This window comes from Colletotrichum godetiae (assembly GCF_030913485.1).
Source record: "Colletotrichum godetiae strain CBS 193.32 chromosome Unknown BDP55scaffold_45, whole genome shotgun sequence".
Taxonomy (NCBI): domain Eukaryota; kingdom Fungi; phylum Ascomycota; class Sordariomycetes; order Glomerellales; family Glomerellaceae; genus Colletotrichum; species Colletotrichum godetiae.
Window position 1 is genome coordinate 37,285 of NW_026851293.1, and position 23,388 is coordinate 60,672.

Consider the following 23,388-nt stretch of genomic DNA (forward strand, 5'->3'; position numbering starts at 1 on the left):
ATGTTCTGGTATCTTAAACTCGTAAACTTGATCGTAAATCACAACTTCTCCGTCTGGTTCCTGCTCAGGGTCTGGTGCTGCCCGGCAAGAAACACCTCTTCCGAGGTGAGCTGGTACTTGCCAGACTGGCGAGCCGAGATACCCTTCTGGAACATGACATCCATCTCGCCAAAGGTGCGGCCCTTGGTCTCGAAAATGCGGAAGTATCCCCAGATCCAGGTCAGGGTGGCAAGAACAGCCCAGAAGAATGCCTGAAAGTCAAAGTTAGTCATGAAACCACATGCTGCCTTAATGTGAGATGGCCACTTACAGTCTTTCCCTTCAGATTCCAGTCACCAGGTGCCAGCATCTTGGGCTGGATGAGGCCACCGCAGATGATGTTACCGACGTAGTAGGTGCTGCGAGCCAAGACAACAGTCTGGGTGCGAAGACGGGTAGAGCCGACCTCGGCGACGAGGGTGTACACGATGGGACCGACGGACATGGAGTAGAAGCCAAGCCATACGACGCAAAGAATGGACTGTCCCCAGATGATGCCATCAGTCTGATTCGGGGCAACAGACAAGAATCCGATGATCCACAGGCAGGCAACAAGAAGAGAGAATCCGACAATCCAGATAGTTCGACGACCAAACTTGTAGATGTAAAGCCAAGAGATGCAGGTGCCGACGAAAGCAATGCCAGTACCTCCCAAGCTGATGGCGTACGAAGCAGAAGGACTGATGCCGGTTTGCTGGAAGAAGAAGGAGCCAGAGTAGCATAGGGCGCCGCCGTTGGTAATCTGAGACATGAAGGCCATGCAAGCGATCTCGGTACGTCGTAGGTTAGTTCCCTTGAAGCAGTCAAATAGAGAGGCGCCGGCTTGCTCCTCAATTTCGAGCTTGTTCGTGTGGACCATCATGGCCACAGTGGCATCGAGATCAACGTTATGTTCGGGCTCTGAGAGGCGCGCGAGCGACTTCTTTGCCGCGTCGAGGTTTCCGAGACGGACGTGGTGCCAGGGAGACTCGGGGGCGAGCCAAGCGGCAATGATGAGGGGGATCGGCCAGACCCACTGCACGGCAAAGGGAATCTTGTAACTCCACTGGCCCTCGACGTCGACGAGTCCCTTGAGGATACCAGCAGAGATGAACTGACCGATACACCAGCACAGGTTGACGTAGGAAGTCAGGTATCCACGGATAGCTAGGGGCGTGACCTCAGCGGCATAGGCGGGACCGGTTGTAGCAAATACACCCCAAGGAACGTTGCAGAGAACTTGACCAGCCAGTTGCATCTCGATATTGTGGGCGAAGAAGACGACGAAGACGAAGGCGGCGAGCCAGACGAGAGAGAAGATGAGGACCTTGCGGTGACCATACTTTGGGGTGAAGTATCCGTTCATGAGGGCGCCGACGATGTTTGCAAGCGCGCCGATGGCGTTGAACTTTTGTTGCCAGGATGAAGAAATCTGGTAGCCGTTTTCCTCGTCGAGGTATTCGCCATACTTTCTGCGGAATGCGGGATATCCGTAAAAGGAGCCGATCAAGGTGACGTCGTAACCCTCCATAATGACCGAGGTTGAGATGACTGAAGAAGGGAAGTGTTAGACGGTGACATTGTAACATGAGTATCGCTTTGAGAGGACAACTCACGGATGGACCAAAACGCGGCGCGCTTGTAGGTCTTGAGACCTTGCCAGACACCGAAGCTGTGTTCAATGTTGGTACCCTCATGGGCGTCATTGTTGAGTCCCTTGTCGTCGAGGCTGACATCGTTGAGGTGAGTGATGTGAGATGGGCCCTTTTCGACGTGAATAGGGTCCTGCGGCTGGGACGCCGTCTTGTGAGTAATGTCGTTGGACATGGCTGCGAACGCTCTCGGGCTGCTTGAAAGTGTTGACGATGAGCAAGCTCCTGGAAGCAGAGTCGTATCGAGGAGAGACAGGAGAACCAGGCACGGTGAGCTGGGGGTGGGCAGTTGGAGTATTTTAAAGTTGCGTCGACGCGAGATCAAGGTAGTACCAGACAGTCGGCTTCTCTGGTCTCATGCCATGGTTGCAGTCTGCAGAATGCATGGTATTGGGACGAGGATAAGATGGTTGGGTTGGATTCGAGTGAGCCGACCCCATGGAGAAGCAGTTTGTTTCCCCCAAGCTTGGCCTCTTTGGATGGCCCATTCCCCAATCAGACTGTGTTGGAGATCCTTCGTGGTGCCGGCCGGGGTATGCTAAACCGTTCACACTCAAGCTATGTTCTCCTCATGGGACTGTCTGTCTGGGCGGACAACTGAAATGCTGGCCATGTGCGAGGCAGAGCCCACATTCAAGCGGAAAGCCGATCGGGGCCTTGTGGCTAGCGGCGGGATTGACGGTTTTGGAAGATGTTGAGTGGACAGATGAGGCCATGGGGAAGAAACTGCGGAGAGAAAGGAGGGAGTTGACAAGTTGTGAATGGTCGAGACATCCAAGACCCCGGCGGCAAAAGCCAAGGGAAGCCAACCGGAGGCGGGGAGAGGCAGATTACTGATGAACCACGGTCGATTGTGCTAATGTGGTGCCAAACCTTTGGAGGAAGGGGAAGTCTGGAGACGGTGGGTACTCGTGACTGTTGGTGACCATGGTGACTACTGCGTGGGTAGACGAAAGTCAGGATGGGAGGCAGGATGGCGGCGCAGTAGGGACGACGGACCGTCGAATCTGGGGCTTCTGGGTCAGTCTGAGTTCGAGGCATCAAGCAAAGAGGAAGCGTAAGAGACAAACTTGACTTCAAGAGGCTAGAAGGGAAATGTCGTCCGAGGCTTGGAGGAGCACAATTGGTGGAACTTCTCGCCAGCTCGAAATTGACGGTTGGGGATGGCGGCGGATATCCTGGGGGATCGGAAGAGACAATGGGCCTAGCGCGCCCAGAAGAGGATTAGGGTTGCTTTTGGCGAGGCCTAGCGCAACCTTAGCGAGGGCAAAGTGGAGAGGGTGGATCCGATGAGGAAGGAAATGTGGGGTAAGTCTGGGGATTTAGTGGCGTGATGGGCCGCACTGGATGCCCGGGGCCGCTGAGGAGTTGCTGGAGTTCGCTGTAGGGCAATCGTCTGGGCCTTAATGGCCATCGTCTTAGCGGAGGGATGCGCTGAAGCACTTCCCCATCCAGGCCCAGCCCGCACCTTTTTACTGTTGGGTTTCTCCAAGTTTGTGCCCTTCATCTGCAATACGACCATTTCGTTTTCATTTGTGGCTTCGTTGAAGAAGATGCTTTGCAGCTATTGTGTGCCTCAAGATGATGATCTTAACGGTAGTGCCTACTTCAATAATTGTGTCTTGTTAAATCAGAAGAGCAGAGTAGAATCAATCACGAAGAGAATAAAAATTCGAGGTGCAGAGCAACGTTTGAATGTCTAGGTACGTATCCCTCATCTCCGTGACGGGCTTAGGTAAGGTAATCAAAAAATCCCGGAGCTTGGTGCGTACCCTGGCCCGGTAGCACCCGACGACAGCCATTGCAACCTCAGGAGAACAATCAACGACCAACAACGTCCGCTAGGCCTGCGTCGAACAGCTGACTCTGACTACACCATGCCCCTTGCCTGTTCGTTGTCCGCTGAGAGCCTGCTGGCTTCTGGTTCTTCTTCCCTGTCCTGGCGCATCACCTGGACTGGACACGGCTCGAGAAGGCATGATGGACGATGGCTGAGAGCTGCAAGAAGCTTGGTTGATGCTGACACCTGGCGCCGAGTAGACTACGGTCGTGGGCCTAATCCCCGATGTAAAAGCCCATTTCGAGGTTCGTTGGCTACACCAAAAGACGCGGTCACGTCCATTTGGAGGGACTGACACTCCCACCATCCGATTCCCCCAGAAAATAGACACCATCTTCATGCAGGCATCTGCCAGGTCGACAGGGAATGCCCCTTGACTTTCGGCTGCAAGCCTCTCTCTTGCCGTCGCCCCCAAGGGCCTCAGCCAGTCACGACCTGCAATTGCGGCTGTGGAGTTCCGCGCGAATCAATTCCCTGTCTTCCCCAATTTCTGGCCTGTCTTCCCCATTTCTGGTCTCATTTCTGGTTTCTCTCCTCGGCCTGCCTCGGCCGAGCTATTTGTTCCACGACCTGTAACGGATTGTCATATATCGTATAAATACCTGCGGTAGGAATATGATACTCCCAAAGTATGAAACAAACACGTCGTGATTTGCGAACTACTAAATCAACTAGCAATCCAGCAAGGCGTTGAGGGATAATGAATTCCCGAACGTGTTCTTATCTGAAGAAAACCTACAGTTGTACAGCAAATCAAGCTCTACCGTTTACGAGAACTGTAACTCAGGGTCTTCATCGTTTATTTTGGCAACATAGGTGGGTGCCATGGTAGTAAAAGGGGCCATATAAACCAGAGGTAGGAAACACGGGGGCAAGTAGAGTCATGAGGCCGGGAGCAGGACCCGCAGTGCTCGCACGGCGGCGCGGGAAACACATCGAGTGAAGAGCGTGGTCATCCACGTCTCCCCAGTGGCAGGGTCAACAGACGCCCTGGTCATCGGCCAATATTACATGTAGATTACTAGGATTACAATTAGATCCATGGGATCAGGAGCATAATCTACAAGTAAGATGTCTCTGAGCCCTGACTTCCATTGGCAGCAACGGATTCTCTGAAGAATACGTACATCAGGAATAGGATACCCCCGAAACGTCAAAGAGAAACTTTGTGCCGTGTGAACCACTGAACCATACCTGCCGATGATGTTATATCCAGGGACATGGAGACTTCTTCTAGCCATGTTACGCCGCCGTCTTCCTTTACAGAACTTGTCGACGTATAACAAAATAGCCACAACCAACCACAGCCTGAGGAACCAGACAAAGCGTTGTCCTGGAACATTGGTATCTGCTATTATACTCCCTATTCGCTCTACTTTTTTTATACTTGCCTCGTGGCCCAAAGCGCAGCCATGTCGCACTGTTGTTCCCACCGCCTCCAAACTTTGTCTCGGGTCCTGGGCGGCGCCCAACGTCTAACCTAGTTATACTCGTTCTCTCCCACGAACAACTCCGGGTCACCATTGTCGGCATCAGCAGCCGCAGGGCCCATCGAGGTAATAAGCCATAGGGCCGGGAGTATGCTCTACTGCCAGCAGCCGCAGGGCCCATCGAGGTAATAAGCCATAGGGCCGGGAGTATGCTCTACTGCCAGCAGCCGAGCCTCGATTCCCACTAGCCGCAACGGATTCTCTTACGAATACGTGAATCAGGAATAGGATCTCCCCAAATCATGAAAGAAATTCATTGTAGTATGTGAGTCACTGAACCCCAAAGAAACTAATCGAAACGTCGTTCTGGAGCTTCGATATTTGATTTGCTCTCTAATCTACAGCCTAAAGCGCGGCCAAGTAGCGCGGCAGTTCTCTCTCGTCCTGGGCGGCGCCCAACTTCTAAACTACCTTAGTTGTACTCGTCCTGTCCCACGAACAACTGCAGATCACCATCGTCGGCATCAGCATCGGTGGCAGGGCCCATGGGGGCAACAGGGGCCACGGGACCAGCAGGCGCGGCGGAAGCAGGCGCAGCGGGCGCAGCGGGAGCAAGCACGGCAGGAATAGGCGCGGGCGCAGCGGCGGCGGCGGCGGCACTCACGCGAGTGCGGACGATGCACATGGGGTGCGGGTGGTTACCCGGAACACCCCAATAGCAGGAGCAGAATGCGTTCACGTCATCCTCGAGCCAAGGCGCATTGTTGCGGACCCATTCCAGAGCTGTCTCGTTCGCCAGGTTAGGTGACCACTTGCAATGGTTGCAAGTGGCGAACGTCTTTCTGACGAGCACCTCTGCGTCGGGGTTCCGCCAACGAGTATTCCATGCCACATTGCCGTTCTTGCGGCATTTCGAGCACGCACGAGGGGCCGAGAGTCCGCTGATGCTTGGCTGGGGGACAGTAGGGGCTTGACTGGCCACGATGGCGTTCAGGAGGTTGTTGGAAAAGCCTGCCACCACGACAGCATTGGGCACATACTGCTGAAGACTCTGGCCAAGGGCCTGGCCGTGGGCCTGAGTTGGAACGTTCTGCTGCAGCTGGGCGCTGGGATCATTGACGGGCCTGCTTTTGGTTAGCATCGCAGAGTTTGAGAGAAGACTTTCGAGGTAAATGGGGGATTGCTTACTGGATAGGGAACTGGGCGGGCACGGGGAGACCTCCGAGGAGCTGCATGGGCAGGTTATTGTACAACGAATTGCCTGAGAGAGTACTGGGCCATCATCTCATCAGTATCGTAGAACATCAGAGGGTAACGTATGTAAGAGTGGAGGTATGGGGGCTTACGGGGCCATGACGGGGAAAGAGTTAAGGTCGGGCACACGATGGTGGTCCTGGCCAAGCTGGCCGTACTGACCATGGTTGCCATGGGCGTTCATCGTGTTGCTGTTTCTCGACATTATTAGCACCGCAGAAATTGAGAGGAGGTATTGGAGTTCAGTGATGGATGCTTACGAGATGATGCCGTGCTGAGGCTGCTGAGAACCATGAGTCTGCTGGCCGTGATGGCTATGATCATCATGGGCGCTCAAGTTGTTGCTGGGTTTTGGCCTCATCAGTACGGCAAAAAATTGAGAGGACATGTTGGAGTTCAGGGATGGATACTTACGGGGTCGGAGCGTTGGTCATGTGGTTCAGATTGGTGTCGCTAGACTGCTGCTGCTGCTCGTGGATGTCTCGGTGGTCCATGATGTGACTGAGTACGCAGAAGATTAGTATCGCAAGGTCGAGACACAAGATTAGAGGTCTAGGGCAGAATGTGTACTCACGGTACTCAGGTATGCGAGGGGATAATGAAGGCCGTGCGACTGAAGGACGAGTGGAGATATATTGACCGAAGAACTGGATGACTGAAGAGCTGGACGACTGAAGAATTGGATAGCCGAAGAGCTGGGTGACTGAAGAATTGGGTGACAATAGGGAACTGTTTGGCGACGTGCGAAATGCAAACGTGACGGGCTCTGATGGATATGAAAAAGCGATCGAAACTGCTATGAATTCCCGCGGTAAGTAATGCTTCTCAATATGCTATGCGTCTCCAGTAATTCAGTAGATGGAGAGTGAGAGACTTACGATGATATATCTCGATGATGGTACTTGCGCGATGGAACAGTCGGTGTCAAATTGAGTAGACAGTAGCAACGAAGATCGCGACTGAGGAAACGAAGAGGTTTCCGGAAGGCGAGGGACGCGACGAGAAAGAGTAAGGTAAACAAAAGAAAAGCCCTCGACGATTAATCGTAATGGCACATGATCATGGTGTGTCGACTAAGCATGATGAGCCGTCCTCAGGAATCACAATGCCTTCAAAGCCGCAGTTGAATGGGACAGCTGGGGCCAGGAGAGCCCCAGTAGACGCAAATGACGGGGGTTATTCAAGCCGCAGTACCCGGAGAAAACGAGGGCAATGAAGGTCATGCAAGAGAAGTCGAATACTTGGAGCTGCCTTATCCAATCTCATAAGTGAACTGTTAAGACGGCGGGAGCTATCCAACGTTGCGATCATTCTTGGAGTTGGGACGGCTAGTTGAGACGAAAGCATTGTAACAGGACGAAAGGCGAGAATGATTCAATGCCATACCAATTTCTTTAGACGAATGGCCAAGGAGATCAGGATGTTTGGGTTCACATCTGTATATGGTATATACTACCAAACATAATGAGATCTATTCACAGATTGAAGAGGGAACGATATGTGTGTGGGATGTGATGAATACCGTGGTGCAGGTTGCTTAGGCTTTTTGATTTCCATTCGTTGTTGACTTTTCGACTTCTTTCCGAAACCCAGCGTTGGCAAGCTGGGCGTTATCATCATTGAGATACCTACTTAATTACTTTAGGTACGCTAAACTTCTGCACTTCCTTGTAAGAGGTCTTGGACAAGAATGTAGAAAGATTTGACAGAAAATCTAGAATGAAAGGGCAAATGTGGGAACAAGGTCTGGGTGAATGTATCTTGCCCAGATGCCTCAAGAAGCGACAAAGAGTCAAAATGTTTTCCAGCCTTTGGACGAGCCTCGAGCTCTAGACTTCATTGGTGTTTCGCATTCCTGGCAAGCTGGAAACTACCAGACCACAGGGGAAATTTCATCTCTGCAACTCTATACTTAAAATTTCGGTCCGGGCTGCAATTCTGGCCAACTAGACTCTGTTTCCTAGTTGAGTAGCAAAACTTGAAACGAGTTTCGGTACCAGCGGTCGAGGGCAGATATCGACAGGATTCTTGACGAAAAATACATGTACAAACAACCTACATGTACATAAGACTCATTGGTCGCTTGGAAGAGAATTGGGGCAGAAGAGCAAATTCGGCCTCACGGACTGTGCACATATTCACCCAATAATGCATGTCAGGTATACGAATCTCATGAATCATGATTCTCAATTTATTGACAAGAAGTAAGACAGACTAAGGTAGCTATCAGAGAAGCCAATTCATCTACAAAAGCCCCAAGGTCGCACACTCGGTCTCAATGTCAGACAGAGTGCGCTTGCCAACGGTGACATTGTTGTTCTGGCCGTAGCTACGAACCAGACGTTCCTCAGCCGTGTAAACAGGCCATCCGATAGCATCCAGACCTGCAGTCGAGTCCTTGACAAAAGCGGCGTACGCATCCATCATGACGTGGCTGAGCGCGTACTCAAAGGTGGTTGAGTTGCCACGGAAGTCGGCATGCGTGCCAAAAATCATGGGTAGCTCGCTGCCGTGGTAAGCACCCATCCATGAGCGTGGCGAGGTGTTGTTGAACACGGCAGAGTAGTAGTAGCGGTAGGTGGTTCTTTCGGCAGCCAGACGCTCACTTATTTCGTCAATTAGAATAGGAGTCTTTGCGGTGGGCACATAGTCACATGGATTGGAATGCTCACTTGGTAGTTTTGGTAGCAGGGCACCAGAAGAACTGGTAGGACAACGCGTCAGCGACGGCCGGGTCGGGGCCGTTCTCGGCATCGTAAGGAGCGAGGAACAGGCCTTCTGCGGCATTGAAACCAATGATCGCGGGCTGCGAGTTGTCAGCAAATCACTCACGCTTTAACCTCATCCTAACATGAACTTACAAGGTCGGAAAGCTCGCCAAGCGCAGCCTTCTCGGTGTAGTTGGCAAAGACAATCTTGTTGTCAACTTGAGGAGAGAAACCAATGGTAGGCGTGACCTCGGAATCCTTGTAAGTAGCTACAAAGTTCTCAAGCTTCTCTGCAGGAATCTTGCGCATGCATGCCAACTCAGCCTCGGCGGTCGTCGAGTTGCCGCAACCAAGCTGCTGCGCGACGAACGTGAAGTTGGAGTGGGTCTCGTCGTGGTTCATCAGCTGGTCCAAGTGCGCCGTGCCAGAGTCCATGATGAGGCCTCGGACAATGGGGTCCTCGGCGTACGCGAAGCTGTAGTAGTCGACGGCGATGGAACCGGCCGAGTGGCCCCAGATAGTCATGCGCTCCGGGTCACCGCCAAACTGTGCGATGTTATCCCGGATCCACTCAACGGCGAAGCGCTGATCCATGAGTCCGAGGTTTTGCTCCCTGAGGGCGGCCGAGTTAGGGAAACCAAAAAGCTTCATGCGGTAGTTGAAGGTGACAAAGATGTGCGACTGAGAACGCTGAATCCAGTTCTGGGGCATCTGGTAGGGTACATCGGTGCCGCCTGTCTCGAAGCCACCACCATAGAACCAGATGATGACTGGGAGTCCTTCTCCGAAAGCTTGCTGCTCGCCGGTGGCGGGAACGGCGCCGGCAGGGGCCCAAACGCTAGCCGTGAGGCAGTCCTCGTCCATACCAGCATCGCCAATCATGAACTCGGGCACATCCACGCGCTGGATGGCCGGGTGGATCGAGATGTACTGCCAACACGAAGGCGGCAGTGTCGTGGCGTTGAGAACGGTTCCATTGGCGAAAGGAGAGTTTGACTGGGGAGCGACGTAGGGCTGAGGGGGTTCCCAGCGCAAATCGTCAAGAGGCGGTGCGGCATAGGGGATGCCAAGGAATTCGGCGACGTTGGAGGCATCGGGGGCGATCCGGCCCTGAACCGTGAGGCCGCTCTCGAGTTGCACGCTGGGACCTGCGCTCGCTGAGGCGAGGAGGCTGGCAAAGGTGGCCACGAACTTTGCGTTGCACATCATGACGAAGGCGACTCTCTGTAACTGAAGCGACTGACTGAAGTTGAGGGAAGTGGCTTGGCAACCATCCCTTCAACATCAGGAGAGACTCTAGAATTATATCACGGAAGTCCTCCGGAACTCGGGGGGCTTCTTCGCAATTTTTCGACATCCTAGCAGTTCCGACTCCTGAATGGCATCCATCAATGGACCGATGCTCCACCAACATCGTGACTCTGTGCTGCCCGAACAGGAAACAAGACGTTGCACGGTTCGCCTTTCATCGGAAATTGGTGGACAGCACCCCACACTCTTCAACGTTGACATCGGCAGTTCTCCAGTCGAGAGACGGGCGTCATTGGTGAAATGGAGGGATTAAGTGTCTCTGTTATGGGTTTGCGAGTCAAACCCCTGCTTTGCCCTCCACCTGGGCCTGTCGATCAGCAATCGGATGCTGCCAAACAACTCTTAATCCCCTGGAGATCCGCTCGATAATCGGAGGAAACGGGGATTGGGAATTGTATTAAATCCACTGCAAACGTTGTCCGCAACTCGTCAGCAACCTGTCAGCGGAACTCGGATGAGTTGATAACCTCGTTAGGTCCTCATCCATTACTGGGTCTTCGCCCAATTTTCAAGAGAGTGGTAGACTAGATCTAGTTTCAGAGCTTCACTAAGAGTCACATTGTGCTACAAGTAATTGAACAGGAAAGCTACAACGAGGCATATATGCAGGAGCGCCGAAGATGTGAGTTGGCCAGGGCCGAAAGATTGGACATAACCAAAACAAAGGGTAGAAAGTACAACTTGTCGACTATCGGCCACAATGTTGCAGTATGAAGTCAGCCCGATGAAAGACTGGTAGGCTGTAGAGTAGGTATATGATAATTGCTCAGCATTGAGGCCCATGAGTGCTATTTCATCTCAGTACCAAGTCATTTCAGCTATTGCTTGCTCGATATAGACTGCCATTTGTAGACCGCCATAGTTATGCCCACTCGCAATGCCAAATAACGGCCCACAGAGTTTTTGCTTTTTTGACATCCGATACTGGTTTGGCTAAGCTTGCTCCAAGCTCATCACTTAGCACGGATATCCAGAGCTGCACTGGGTGGCGGTGCAGCAGGTTTGCTTTCCATTCTTGCAAGCGGTGCACCAGTAGGCGCGAGCTTCCAACTGTTCACCTCTGAAGGTCAATGCCGGAGCTTCGGTTTCGGCGATCGGGCTGGCCGATACGAAAGCAGCTGCCAGAGCCGTAAGGACGAATGCCGTGAACCTCATTGTGGTTGAGACTGGTTGAATAGATCGAATGATCAAAGTCTGTGTTGGAATCGTGAGTCTTGTAGTACTTTGGAGATAGTAGGAACTTGAAAGTTGAGGCTTTATACTCACTGGTTGGAGTCTGGTTGGACGAGATGACTGTGAGGATTAGATGCTCGACTTGCTTGTTAGATACGAGAAATAGAAGCAGTTGAAGCGTGGAATTAGAGAAGCTTTTATACTTTTCTGTAACAGTCTCAACTGTGCTCTGCTTGACCATATCAGTCGCTTCGTACTCCTCATTTGGCAGCCACCAGACATTTCCTTCCTTCGACGTCAATGCAATCCAGGCGCGCCAACCATCATGTTCAACTCGTTCTCTCTTGAATTTCCGCGAATAGTATTCCGTTTCTTTGCCTCTCGAGGATCAAACATCCTCGCGGCTATGCGATTGAATCCTTCTTAGACTTCTAAAAGTACCAAGATCACCTACATACGAGCCATGATAGACTTCGAGCGACAACCGACGAAGGATCTCAATGCCACACGTACCTACTTAGTCGCCCTTGTCAACATCCCCGCATACGGCGCAGTCTGACAACTACTTGTATAAGTTAGGGAGACAGGATTGATGATCATGATTTGTGCGCTTCCTTAAAAAGAAGCCTAGAAAGCGAATATCCGTATGCAGCTACCAATAAGCGATGATCCTTCAACATACTTATGTCCAAGTCAAGCTAGAGTGAGGAGTCTGACGACCCGCTCCAGTGCCTAAGTAGAATCGGATAATTCGGCACTACTCGGGCGCAGTCGATGCAGAGGTAGCCCCCATGGGGAACTCAACGTAACCGATGTTGCGATTGTTGGTAATGACTCAATATTGTTCCTTCAAAGCTCCTACATGACTACGGCATGTTTTGAACCCAATATCCCAAGGCTGGCTATAGACGGGAGGTCCATTTCGGCTTTGTATTCCAAACGATTCCGCTCTCATTATGATCCTTACGTTACTTTCGTTTTGGTCGCAGGTTGTGTGCTGCTTTGTATCTCGACCCGAGATAAGCCCTCTAGTCTGCCGACGAGTACCTTCCATGTGCCCAATCGCGATTCGCGATGATGGTGACATGTCATCGACACGATGAGTAGCCTTCCGACTCCAATATGATGCTGCGAGGTCATGATTTAAGCTTAGTCGATCATTCGCCCATTCCATGGTCCGTCTCAGCAGAAACAATAGTAACGAGGAATTCGCTATTCGTGACAACAAGGAGCGAGGTGTCTTTCAAGGCTTCCTCCGCCATTCCCTACCCCAACCGTGATACCCCGAAGAGCCGAAAGTCTATAGGTAATAGGTGCCTCCATTTGATCCGTCCATGGCCTGAAGCATGCTTTGGGTGGCACAGGTACAGCTAAGCCTCTACAAGCTCGGGTGGGTTGGAAGGTTTTGGCAACATGGTTATTAGAACATTGATATAGCAGTATGAGAAGGGGCATAGTGCTATTAGATGAGAGAAAAGGGTGCCTAGATTATCATTTTCTACTCGGATTACAAGCCAAAACGTTTCATAAAAGCTCTGGCTCTCCCAGTTTTCTTTGGCTTGCCAGATTCTCCTACAGGCACAGCTGGCCCAGAGACGGGTGCTTGAGGTAGAGCTACGTCATCCTCCTCATTTATACGCGGGGTTGGTTTGGGCGCAGGCTTCGATATCCTGGGTATAGCTCCTATGGCCATTGACATCTGGGCCCGCTCGACATCCGTGAACGCCAGTTTGTCCAATTCAGCTTGCGTAAAGGTGGACTTAACGATTATCAACCATCGGACCGAGTCTTCGCTACATTCCATATGAGTGTCTGGAAGTCCCAAGCACTGAATTGCCCGGAGCGCTGCATTCGAGCTGGGAACAGTAAGACGATATACCGATGATCCGTCATCAGAGTTTGCTGATTCAATTGCTTGTACATTGAGGCCGTCAACGGTAATCTGCCAGACCGTCCGATCATCCATCAATGTTTCCGCAGTCTTTGCTGTGACGCCCTTGTGACTGGCCAGAAACCTGACTTGAGATTCGCAGTGCCTTTCTGAGTCGTAGGCAAGGAGGAATTTCCCGCCTTTGCCAGGAGAACCATGGCTTTCGAATACCAAGTTTACCGGCGACCGTCTTGATTCGAGCCCCATTGTCCTTTAGTCTGTGGGAAGATAGCTTCTGAAAGCTCTTGTTATTCATTATATATCCTGTCACTGGGAGTTGTCAATATCAACTTACTGTGGTCAAGTCGACTGCGTTCTGGGATAATTTCCGGTCGAGCTTAAAGATTGATAAAGTATGCATGCAGCATAACGCCTCTTGGGAACCATTGGTCATTGGCGTCTGGTTCTTCGAAAAGGTAGATATGGTGTCCTGATAAAACTAGAGAAGCCCGTGGGAGACTGCACCGGATCCCTGAAGTACGAGTATTTGTCCATGTGAAGTACTTCACATGTAGCCATCCCAGCAAGAGACTGCATGTGAAGCGACACACACATCAGCTACGGCTGAGCGTTTAGGAACGTGGCAAAACAAAACATAACACTAATATTGAGCTTACCTTGATAGTCGGCGATCCTTGCGTTGGAAGATTGGAACCGTCGTTGCTGGTCTCTGTTAGCCTTTGCAGCCACGTGCCTATCAGAGGCACGGGATACTCCCTTCATTCTACCAAGTCGCTTTCCACCGAGTTCTAACTAATACTCATCAACACAAAAGTCTGTCTGTGTTAGAATTGGCTGTCGCCCGGAGGACGTTTTGCATCTATAATTGAGACACGGCATAATACTTCATTGCACCGAAACCACTGCATATCAACCAGCGGAATGCAAAATCTGCGGTTAAAAGTCTCCCAGTGGATCGATTGCCAGCTTGAGGTGGCGTTTACCGACTTTGCAGTGTATGGAGTCTATTTACCCCGATCTCGAATCACCTGAGACACGCATTTTTTTGGATAGCAAGAGACGGGTTGTAGCACTACGGCAGTTGGTCTACGCCGTGGCGTTTTGGGGCGCTGCACCAACCCCATTGCCATCACGAAGATCCTATGGACACCTCTACCTACGAAGAGCCAAAACACGCGTGCATTCCGAACGACGTGTTCTTGAAACACGAAAAATCTTCGAGCCATTAGACATTCTTTCAACAGGACAGAACTTGTGGCAATGATAAAGTACCCAAACAAAGCACTCTTTCTAAACGTCGGGTGGGCTAGCGCAGTCGTCTGGAGCATCCGGTTCAACTTGTTCATCCACGCCAAAATTCCGTAAGCTTAACTCTATCTGCGGGACAACTATCAAACTTGGAGGGATTATACACTCTCTTGACCTTCATTTGCCAGGAGTATTGCTTGCCCAAACAACACTGCGGTCTGGCAACGCTCCTCCAGAGTTGAGTGATGATGCAGCGATCATCAGTCAAGAGCGACGCCCCAGTCATGGAGGATGAAGAAGCCAAAAAGGTCCAGAGTGCGATCAATACCATTCTAAAAGCAGCGCATGCAACACATCGGCTTTCTGAGAAGATGCCCGATAGCCCATTCGAAATGGATGCTTCCCAGTCGACCAGAGACGACATAGACAAGACCGAGTCAAATAGCGAATTTGCGTGGAAAATTGCTACCAAGCTCCACGCCAAGAACTTCATAAGGCTGGTGTCTAGGAAACCGCCCATCCTGCATACAATTTACCGTTTGCTTAATAAGTTGCAAATGGGTGACTGGGGGTATCGTGTCAATATTGCAGAGATGCAGCGCATGCACCTCCGAGCTCTGCAAGTTGGCCTTGTGGACAAGGCAGTTAAGATGCAAGTCCGAGGTGGTAAAACGGAAGCCGAAGCGATTGAAAAGGATGGAAGACTCTTAGCAGGCCTGCTAAGGGAATACAGTAAGTGATTTCAGAAGAGCGCTCCGTCCTCCCCGCATCCAGTTTCTATCAGGTCAGGGATACATGCAGCACATGAGGCTTCCAGCTAACAACCAAAAGCCCAAGCTGTACAAGACTATGAGTACATGACGAAAGTCTCCCAACAGGCATTCGATTTCTTCATCGCGTCGAGTGAACGATACCAAGACAGCTACGTTCTCGACCAGGTGATGCTGAAGAACGGAGTAGGTGCTAGAAACTTCGCCGATCCGCCGCGCATGACGTACGAGTCCATGAAGCTTCATGCTCTGCCCACTGGTCCTTGGGGCAATGAAGAGAACCCAGAGCCTCTTGGCGGAACGAGGAACGCATCGGCCAAGGCAGTGCTCCGTCGCAATTTCTGGTGGAAGATCATGGGCGCAGTGGTTGGAGGGGCTTTCCTTGTCGGTCCTATGTGGCTGCTAGTACTGCAGCGAGACTTGTATCTCAACCTCGGAGTTGCTACGGCGTTCACATTTGCTTTTGGGTTCCTCATTGTTGGCTGTGTTGATCAGCTGGACCAAGTCTTCGCATCCACTCTTGCATATGCTGCGGTTCTCATGGTGTTCGTCGGAGTCATGTTTGACAAGCAATTCCCAGAGGGTGTGTAGTGTAAGGTGCGAATTCTGGTTTCCTGGGTGGACAAAGCATCACAAAAGCATCCATCTACTATTGGATACATGTAATGATAATGTCGAGCATCTTTACGCACGTCACAACCCTCAAATGTCATGAGGCATGACAACCTATGGGCCCGAAGCACTGACTTGTGCTCCGAAGCAAGCCTCACTTTGGTGAGCGAGATGACGAATCAACACCGGGAGATACTATGGCTCAAAGCGTCGTATCCTCGGCTTGACTGGATGACTGATTATGTACATAACAAGTAAACGGAGATGATCAGCAAGTCAAGGCGTTGGGTGAGCCCCACGAAAGTGGACCGCTGAGGCCTGGTCCAAAATACACGAAGATGTTGGAGTCCATCTGTTTTACACAGCTGGCTGCAACACACTGTCTACAGACATCACCTACTATGGGGATCATCTTCTCAGGCTGGTAAATTTATTTGTTCTCTATCGAGTGTGTGACTGTCCACAGTCTTGGAGACTACAACTCAGTCATCCCATTCAGCGTCCGCGGTGATTCACTGCAGCCACTGAATGTATCATGTTCTGTGGACAGTATGACACACCGTGAATTGTGTGGAGATTGCTGCAAAGCGCGAAATAAAGCAAGCAATGATCTCATAATGGCGATCTCGAGACAATAGTTCCCAAATTCCACCGTACCACTGCCGCCCGCATCGAGAAGAAGGATTGATTGAGGGGAAGTAGTGATCCAAGGCTTCCTTGGCCCGTCCTATTATGAGTTGCTTGAAAGCATTCGTATCATAGAACAATCAAGCTGGCAGAATTCCATCTCGGCTCGGGAATCTCAGGGCCCCTGTATGTGGTCTGCTTCATAGTCCCCTGGGGTGGTGCTCAGACGGCTGAGCGGGCGCGAACTCTCAGCAACGACAACTGGGAATGGGGAAACGTCTGGGCGAGTACACGAGTAGTGCAGAGCAACAGGAAAAGTGCCGTGTCGTCGGGAACGGCGAAGGAAAAGAAATCAGGCCAGTTGTTGACGAAGAACAGGTTTCTGATGTCGATTCCTTGCTCGGGTATCCAGGATCCCAACATTGCTTCGATCGACGAATCACGTTATCTGAATTTAGACAACTCTTGATCTTTCGAGGAGAATAGACAGGGCTTACCGAGTTTTGTAACACTGTGTTCAGGGGACTTCCTGCCATGATGTGCTGTGATCTGCCGCAACCCCTAATTGGGCACTCAATCATTGTTCGAATTCTTGATGCCTAAGAACATCAAGTAGGAACGTCAACCAATATTACTTCTCGGCGAACGAATGAACGGGTTGCAATGATACGAGTGAGTCCATGGCTTCGAGTGATCTACGCTGACATGAACTGGCGTACGCCGTTAGGTACTGTGATACTGGTTCTCGCCTCGACTATTTCAGCAGAGATATTGATTCTCTAACAGATCCAACCAAGCTGTAGCAGATAATTCACGAAGTCAACATTTACCGTTGCCATTATTCTTGTAGGGTAGTAGAACCGATGGACATCTAAAACAAGATAAAGACACATTCGAAGTCAAGTATGATGTTACGTGCTATCTGAAGTAGGCGACAACCTGGTCTTTGCTGAATCTTTCTTGTTCTCAAAACGGATATTCACCAATTTCCAGCTTGCAACATGGCTATGACGTAGACAGCGTTCCCATCAAAATTATCCACATTCTCAGCCACAGGGCCAGCTCAATCCCAGTCACACGCACGGTTCACAATGGGCTACGTAAGGACGCGACAGTCACCTCCAGTGGGTGCCTTTCGGTGTCGTAAGCTATCATGATGAAGCCAATGGTGAAATGGAAGTACTGCTCTTGCTGAGATGGTCGCACGAACAGGTTTCTGTGATTGGGCTCTATCTTTCAACCTGCGTTGGTCTGCTCTTCCTCCAACTCCGGCCAAAGTGGCTTGCCTGAGTGGCTTAGCCCGCTTATTTCCTTTGTGGGACTCTTGTCAGCATTAACTCCGGCACCGCGACTAGTCATAGGTAGTTGGGACTTGGCATAGGCGTCGCCGGTTTTGAGAGGCTCTTTCATAGAGGATGTTCTCCTCCGGTCTAGACGCGTCCAATGTCAGGTGCTTTGTGAGTGTTCTTGCGTATTACGCGGTCACCAGGATTGGAGTACGCATAGGCAGTCCTTCTTGACTCTGGAGGTGAATGAGGCGGGACGGGGCTGGCTCCGTTGGCCCGTGAGCGAGCCGTCCAGGGGTCCAATAAACCTGCAGCTGATTGTGAGGAGATCCGATCTAGCCGGGGGCCTGCCGAAGAAGCGTCGGAGCTGCTCTTCCTCTTCAGCGGCGGCCTCCAGGAGGAAATGGTCCGTTGTCCAACGTTCCCGACCACAAACAGCAGATTGTAAGACATCAACTACTCACAGCTGATGATGGTTCTGTGGCTGCTTCAGGTTCTTCTTGAGATGCTTGAGAGCCAATGTTGTGATGATTGTTTACCCAGATCCAGATCCCGAGGTACGGGTTTGCCCGACAGTCTGGATACAATGTGTTGCTGTGTTAAATAGAAAAGTGGTGACGTGAGCATGACGATGACATCGTGGCCGTCACATTACCCCTTGCTTATCAAAAGCAGCAAAATGCCAATAACCCCCGCTTGATCTTTGAGAGTAGCCAGGCATTGACTGACGTGGTTGTCGTGTCTCCGCAAGAACTGAGCATATTCGCGCTGTCCGGGCTCCTGTTCTGAACCGGCTGTCTTTAGTATGACAATTAGCATTGGCCAGTGTGGCTTCGCCGTCCTTCATATGCCCGGGGAAAGAGGGGTCCAAGGCACCAGAAAAGAAAATAGGGGTCAGTGATTGGACACATGGGACGAATACAGCCACAATTAAGGTATTACGGCGATCATTCCAACGGTTTAAGGACCCAAGGGCCCAAGGGGGGGGAGCATGGCAAAGGACCCTGACAGTAATTGCCGGACACTTGACAGGCCCGAAGAAGAGAGACAAGAGGGCGGGAACGCAAACGACTGACCAGAGACCTGAAGGAGGGGGGAATGGCGCAGACGGCTTGGTTTTTCCCCCTTCGCCTGAGGGTCCCCGCGTGACATTGGACAGGGAACATGCATGCAGTTATTGGGCGCTTCTCCCCACCCCATCCTTTCCAGCGCCGGATCAGGTTTTTCTGAGGTCCCTGGAGACTGGAAAGTTGGACAAGGTTTCAATCTGGCAGTGGAGTGATCATTGAAAAGGCGAGCCGGGGCGGGCTGGGTCAAGTCAAGTGGCACACACGGGCAGTCCGCAGCCACGGGGTTTTGCGGGAAAAGGAGATCTGCATTTATAAATACCTTATCCAGGGCACATTCTCATTGCCAGCTGCTCGAGTCGTACGCTGCCTTAAACGGTTTAAACTTGCAGAATAAACTTCCCAAGATGCCTTCGCAAATCCCCCGTCCCGCTTCGACTACCACGAACTCGTCGACTTCGACTACTTCTACCTCGACGACCCGGCAGTTCTCGGGCAGCATGGACGCTTACACCCTCTCCATGTACGAACATACCCAGCGCCTGATGGCTGCGGCGCAGATTCCGTACACCAGCCCCCTCAACATCACGTCTCCCGGCGAGCGAACGCACTCCGGAACCGGCTCCGTCGTTGTGAGGAACGGCGTCCCGCAACTTCAGTCTGGCAGCCTTCCTTCTTTCGGCTCGAGCTGAGCGGTCACGCAATCATAATTATGAAGCTGGAAAGACGCCAAACACCGCGATTCCGCTTCTGTGAGCCGAGGTAAGCGAAAAGTCCTGGAGCTGCTTCCGAAGGTGCCTTACCGATGTTCATCGTCACTGACTCTCTGTTTCTTAGGCCTCAAAGATGCAGATTTCCTTGTTCTTTGGTTGATTCTTGTCGAAGCCAAAGCTATTGACGAAGCCACGATCATACCACAGTCTCTTCCCGAACGCTTTACGAAGATCAACTGCTCCTTGCAATACCCCTCATTGCGGCGTTTTTATCAATTACTTCAGTTCCTACTACGAAGTTCGGCCCGGTCTTCAACTCGACATGGACTTTCGCATCGGCAATGCGGCCTACCTATCTATCCCACAACAGCGATCACCCGCAAGTTATCACCGGGACCGGGCCTAGGACAATCTTGAATCGGGCTCGCCCTAGAATCATACTTCACACCAGCAATGGGAGGTGCGACTGCGGCCGAAATGATTGTTAGCTGGCACCGCTCGATTTGCAAGAGGCTTCTGCGCCCAAAGCTATCGTCCAATGCGGGGTCGCTGTAATGGAAGAGGGGAATTTTCTGGTCGATACTTTGTGGACACTTGTCTCTTACGGCGTGATAATGTCTAATGCGTGCCTATAAGCCGCTTTTTCACACGCTATTTTTTCTCTCGGTTTGGAACATTGCGAGGTTATGATGGAGTTTTGCTCTTTACGGAAGGAGGAAGCAGTCTGACGCAAACGTAACTAGACAGAGCTTTGCCTGATCGTCTATGATACCCCTATGGAATTCAATGAGCAAACTCGTCTTCTTTCTGCAATGCGTTCCTACCGCTAGTGATGCTGATAATGGCGTCTGTTAATTGGAAATGATCACGGCGCTGAAAGCACTATCAATATTCAGGGTAGTCATCGCCTCGGTGGTGCGGCTTTCCGTGTGTCGCGTGTCGAAGTCTCATGAGTGACGCTCCTCATGGTGATGGCCCATCTGGAGTCTATGGTCAATAGTCTTCGTTCCGGACGTCAGCAAGATTATTCGTTCCTTTCGTTTGCGTAATTCTTCGCCATTCCTGGCTGGCTGTTTAACCGAAACGAGTGCTCTGTCTTATTGAATGCCCCGTGCTGCAATACCGTCAGACGCTTCGGAGATGTAACTAGTTTGTGCCCCCGTTTCCTTCAAGCTTCAGAAGATGCTCGAACAACCTTACAAGACTTTCCATATTGGCATCTTGTGCTTCCTCGAATGTTTGATTCTCTAATAATTTAGGTCAATCCTTTGATCATCTCTTCACTGTTGGAATTGTCCGTTGACAACAGCCTTCCGCCCATTGATTGTGTTGAAGTTAGCTTGATCTCGAAGGTTCAAGGAGGCTTGAAGTTGGAGAAGTTCCCCTTTTGAATCATCTCGTCTCGCTTTGGGATTTTCTTCATCTTCTTGGTCACTTGTTCTCAAACCAAACAGGCCATTTATCATGGTCCTTTGGGATCAGATATTTTAACATGGCCATATGCCCTAAATAGAGGGCGAAGGATATTCGTCCTTTCAAACAGCATTACCTGGCAGTTCCTGTTCTCTCAGAAAGGTATGAGATCTGAACAGCATTAAGTGACCAGCGGCATGATAGATGCCCGGGCTACATGGCAACCACAGCAAGAGTTGTCCCGGGTGGAAAGATGACCCAGATGACCACAGCAGGTAAAGAACGTATGTCATACCAGGACCTTGCCCGCTCCCATGATTGTAGGTGCTCCGGTGTTGAACGTTTTGTCTTTCCTGATATCTCTTTCTTCGTCTACGCAATCCTCCAACGGTTTACCAGTCGCCTTGAGAATCATCTCGACCCATCTCACAGCATCGATACACCCGTCCAAAAGCCGCTCCTCATCATTATCATCATCAGTAGCATCGGTAGCAGCAGCAGCAGCAGCAGCATCATCATCACGATGGATTATCCGCGTGTAAGTGAGACACCCTTCAAGAGATTACTTCAGGCTAAAATTCCCTCGAAAACAGGTCCCAAATGTGCACGTCCTTGCTGGCAATCAACTACACCCTATAACGGAACAATGGCAGTTTGACCGAATGAGGCGGTTGGGTGTCGACATGTGTGACTGGGATAGCATCAACGGACGGCTTCTGCGCTACGAACCCCCCGCAGAGCTCCCCTACGAACCTGCGGTCGTCTCCGGCCTGGTGAGAGTCTTCATCGACATCATCAACCGCCCGGCCGTTCTTCCCCCCGGCTTCTGGGCCACGGAGAAGATCCTCATTGGCCCTAGTTGGGGCGTACCGGGCTGGGTTCCCTGGTTTCCGACAAACTCTCTGTTCCTGAGCAACGAGAGATCTCTTGGGGAACGTCCTGGGAAGGTCGACTACATGCAGTGGTGCGGTACTTGCGGGAAGTGGCTCCTGGGACAGTTCTTCTTCGAGCACATCGGGGCCCGCGAGGATTCTCGTACCTGCAACCGGTGTTCCATGCGAAGAGACCTTCGTAACCAGGTCTACGATTCGAGGAACGCCTGGATCGTAGCAAAGCAGCCGATGATGATGTGGCTTTGCCCCGGTCAGCCGGGCTACGACCACTAGCTCGGGCCCGGAGCTCCCGGCTGAGAATAAGGGACAGTATATGAGGCCGAGGAGGAGGGCGGCAGGAGGACTTGTAAGCCATCTCAATCTCTTTCTCTCTCCTCTCATCCCTTAGGTCATCCGGTATTCCTTCTCGGCCGACTTGAAATCGGCCAGATGGCGTCCCAAATCGCAACTTGGGACGAGAGCAGATGATGCTGGACCATGGATCGAACGGCCGACGCAAGATCTGGACCGCCTTATCAAATTTTCCAATATTATTGCGCGGGGGAGAGTCCCTGCCATCCCTGAAGCTTTTGAGGGACGGGACGGAAGAGTTGCTGTCACTGGGCCGTGGACTGCCTCATCTCCAGACTGAAAGGACCAGGGGCTTCCCTGGCTGTCCGGGTTCGTTCGTCTGGGCTTGCCGGCTGCCGTGGACGCTTTGAAACTGGCTTCTTCCCTCATCTCAGGTTTCATCAGATCCAAGAGACTAACTTTCGATCAAGCAGATGTCCTTCCGTAAAGTGACGGCGGTCCAGATCGAAATAAACCATTGAAAAGCCCAAAAACAGCAGAAAAGGACATAAATCCAAAGAGAAAAAAATAAGGTGGTAAAGAAGAGAGGTAAGCCGATGTTCAGCTTTTTATTCTACCTGCCTTATCATCGGCAGAAAGCAGCTCGCCCATCCTCTCACCTTCACGGTTCACATATTTCATGTGAGCCTTATCAACGTTGGGCATCAGCAGCGAACACATCATCTTTCTTCCGGCTCATTTTCCCCTGTCTTCTGGCTTGCTTTTTGAATTTCTGCCCCTCGATCGGCAGTGGAGTTTTGGGAGAAACCAAGTCGAGACATGCAGGAACCGTTGCTGACTGTTGGCGCTAGAGCCAAGCGAGGCCCAAAAGGGCGAGGAAGAGGGGCATTATGTCAGCAGCCGAAGATGCTGCGATACGCTACAATTGGCTGGGGATACAGGCGCCGGGAACGTCGTTCCTCGTGCCGGGAAATTGGTCAAATCGACCATCCTTGTCGATCCCAAGAATTCACCCCCTGGTCATTATTGTCTGTTCTCTTGCAGATTTCCGATTCATCACTCGCCTGACTAGGCCCCAGGTCGAGAGAGGGTCCATCCAATGTCCGTTGCGACGGGAGAGGACATTCTGGTAGGTTTGCCGTTGTTTGCTTTCTTCTCTTGCCTGTCTCTTTTGTATGCAAACTACAAATG

General features: G+C 51.4%; 6 protein-coding genes across 6 annotated transcripts; 2 read left to right on the top strand and 4 right to left on the bottom strand.

Moving 5' to 3' along the window:
* Positions 1-38: 38 nt before the first annotated feature.
* Positions 39-1,845, bottom strand: BDP55DRAFT_635644 (alpha glucoside transporter; the record flags this gene model as incomplete). The annotated part of the gene is made up of 3 exons (XM_060572799.1): positions 39-251; positions 311-1,569; positions 1,635-1,845. 3 exons carry the CDS (start codon positions 1,843-1,845, stop codon positions 39-41), a joined length of 1,683 nt encoding a protein of 560 aa, XP_060425578.1.
* A 3,567-nt stretch (positions 1,846-5,412) lies between these two features.
* BDP55DRAFT_718749 (uncharacterized protein) lies at positions 5,413-6,688 on the bottom strand (the record flags this gene model as incomplete). The annotated part of the gene is made up of 5 exons (XM_060578416.1): positions 5,413-6,064; positions 6,129-6,212; positions 6,287-6,385; positions 6,455-6,538; positions 6,609-6,688. The coding sequence occupies 5 exons, from the start codon at positions 6,686-6,688 to the stop codon at positions 5,413-5,415; spliced, it is 999 nt and encodes a 332-aa protein (XP_060425579.1).
* A 1,750-nt stretch (positions 6,689-8,438) lies between these two features.
* BDP55DRAFT_752477 (carboxylesterase) lies at positions 8,439-10,111 on the bottom strand (the record flags this gene model as incomplete). The annotated part of the gene is made up of 3 exons (XM_060580666.1): positions 8,439-8,799; positions 8,867-9,000; positions 9,056-10,111. The coding sequence occupies 3 exons, from the start codon at positions 10,109-10,111 to the stop codon at positions 8,439-8,441; spliced, it is 1,551 nt and encodes a 516-aa protein (XP_060425580.1).
* A 2,712-nt stretch (positions 10,112-12,823) lies between these two features.
* Positions 12,824-13,922, bottom strand: BDP55DRAFT_287588 (uncharacterized protein). Its single transcript, XM_060566529.1, has 2 exons — positions 13,612-13,922; positions 12,824-13,558 (listed from the first exon to the last, which is right to left on the bottom strand). The coding sequence occupies exon 2, from the start codon at positions 13,521-13,523 to the stop codon at positions 12,894-12,896; it is 630 nt and encodes a 209-aa protein (XP_060425581.1). The 5' UTR covers positions 13,524-13,558; positions 13,612-13,922; the 3' UTR covers positions 12,824-12,893.
* Positions 13,923-14,809: 887 nt separating this feature from the next.
* BDP55DRAFT_732081 (uncharacterized protein) lies at positions 14,810-15,886 on the top strand (the record flags this gene model as incomplete). The annotated part of the gene is made up of 2 exons (XM_060579896.1): positions 14,810-15,257; positions 15,357-15,886. The coding sequence occupies 2 exons, from the start codon at positions 14,810-14,812 to the stop codon at positions 15,884-15,886; spliced, it is 978 nt and encodes a 325-aa protein (XP_060425582.1).
* Positions 15,887-19,294: 3,408 nt separating this feature from the next.
* BDP55DRAFT_732082 (uncharacterized protein) lies at positions 19,295-22,179 on the top strand (the record flags this gene model as incomplete). Its single annotated transcript, XM_060579897.1, has 3 exons — positions 19,295-19,519; positions 21,468-21,551; positions 21,607-22,179. The coding sequence occupies 3 exons, from the start codon at positions 19,295-19,297 to the stop codon at positions 22,177-22,179; spliced, it is 882 nt and encodes a 293-aa protein (XP_060425583.1).
* Positions 22,180-23,388: the final 1,209 nt, after the last annotated feature.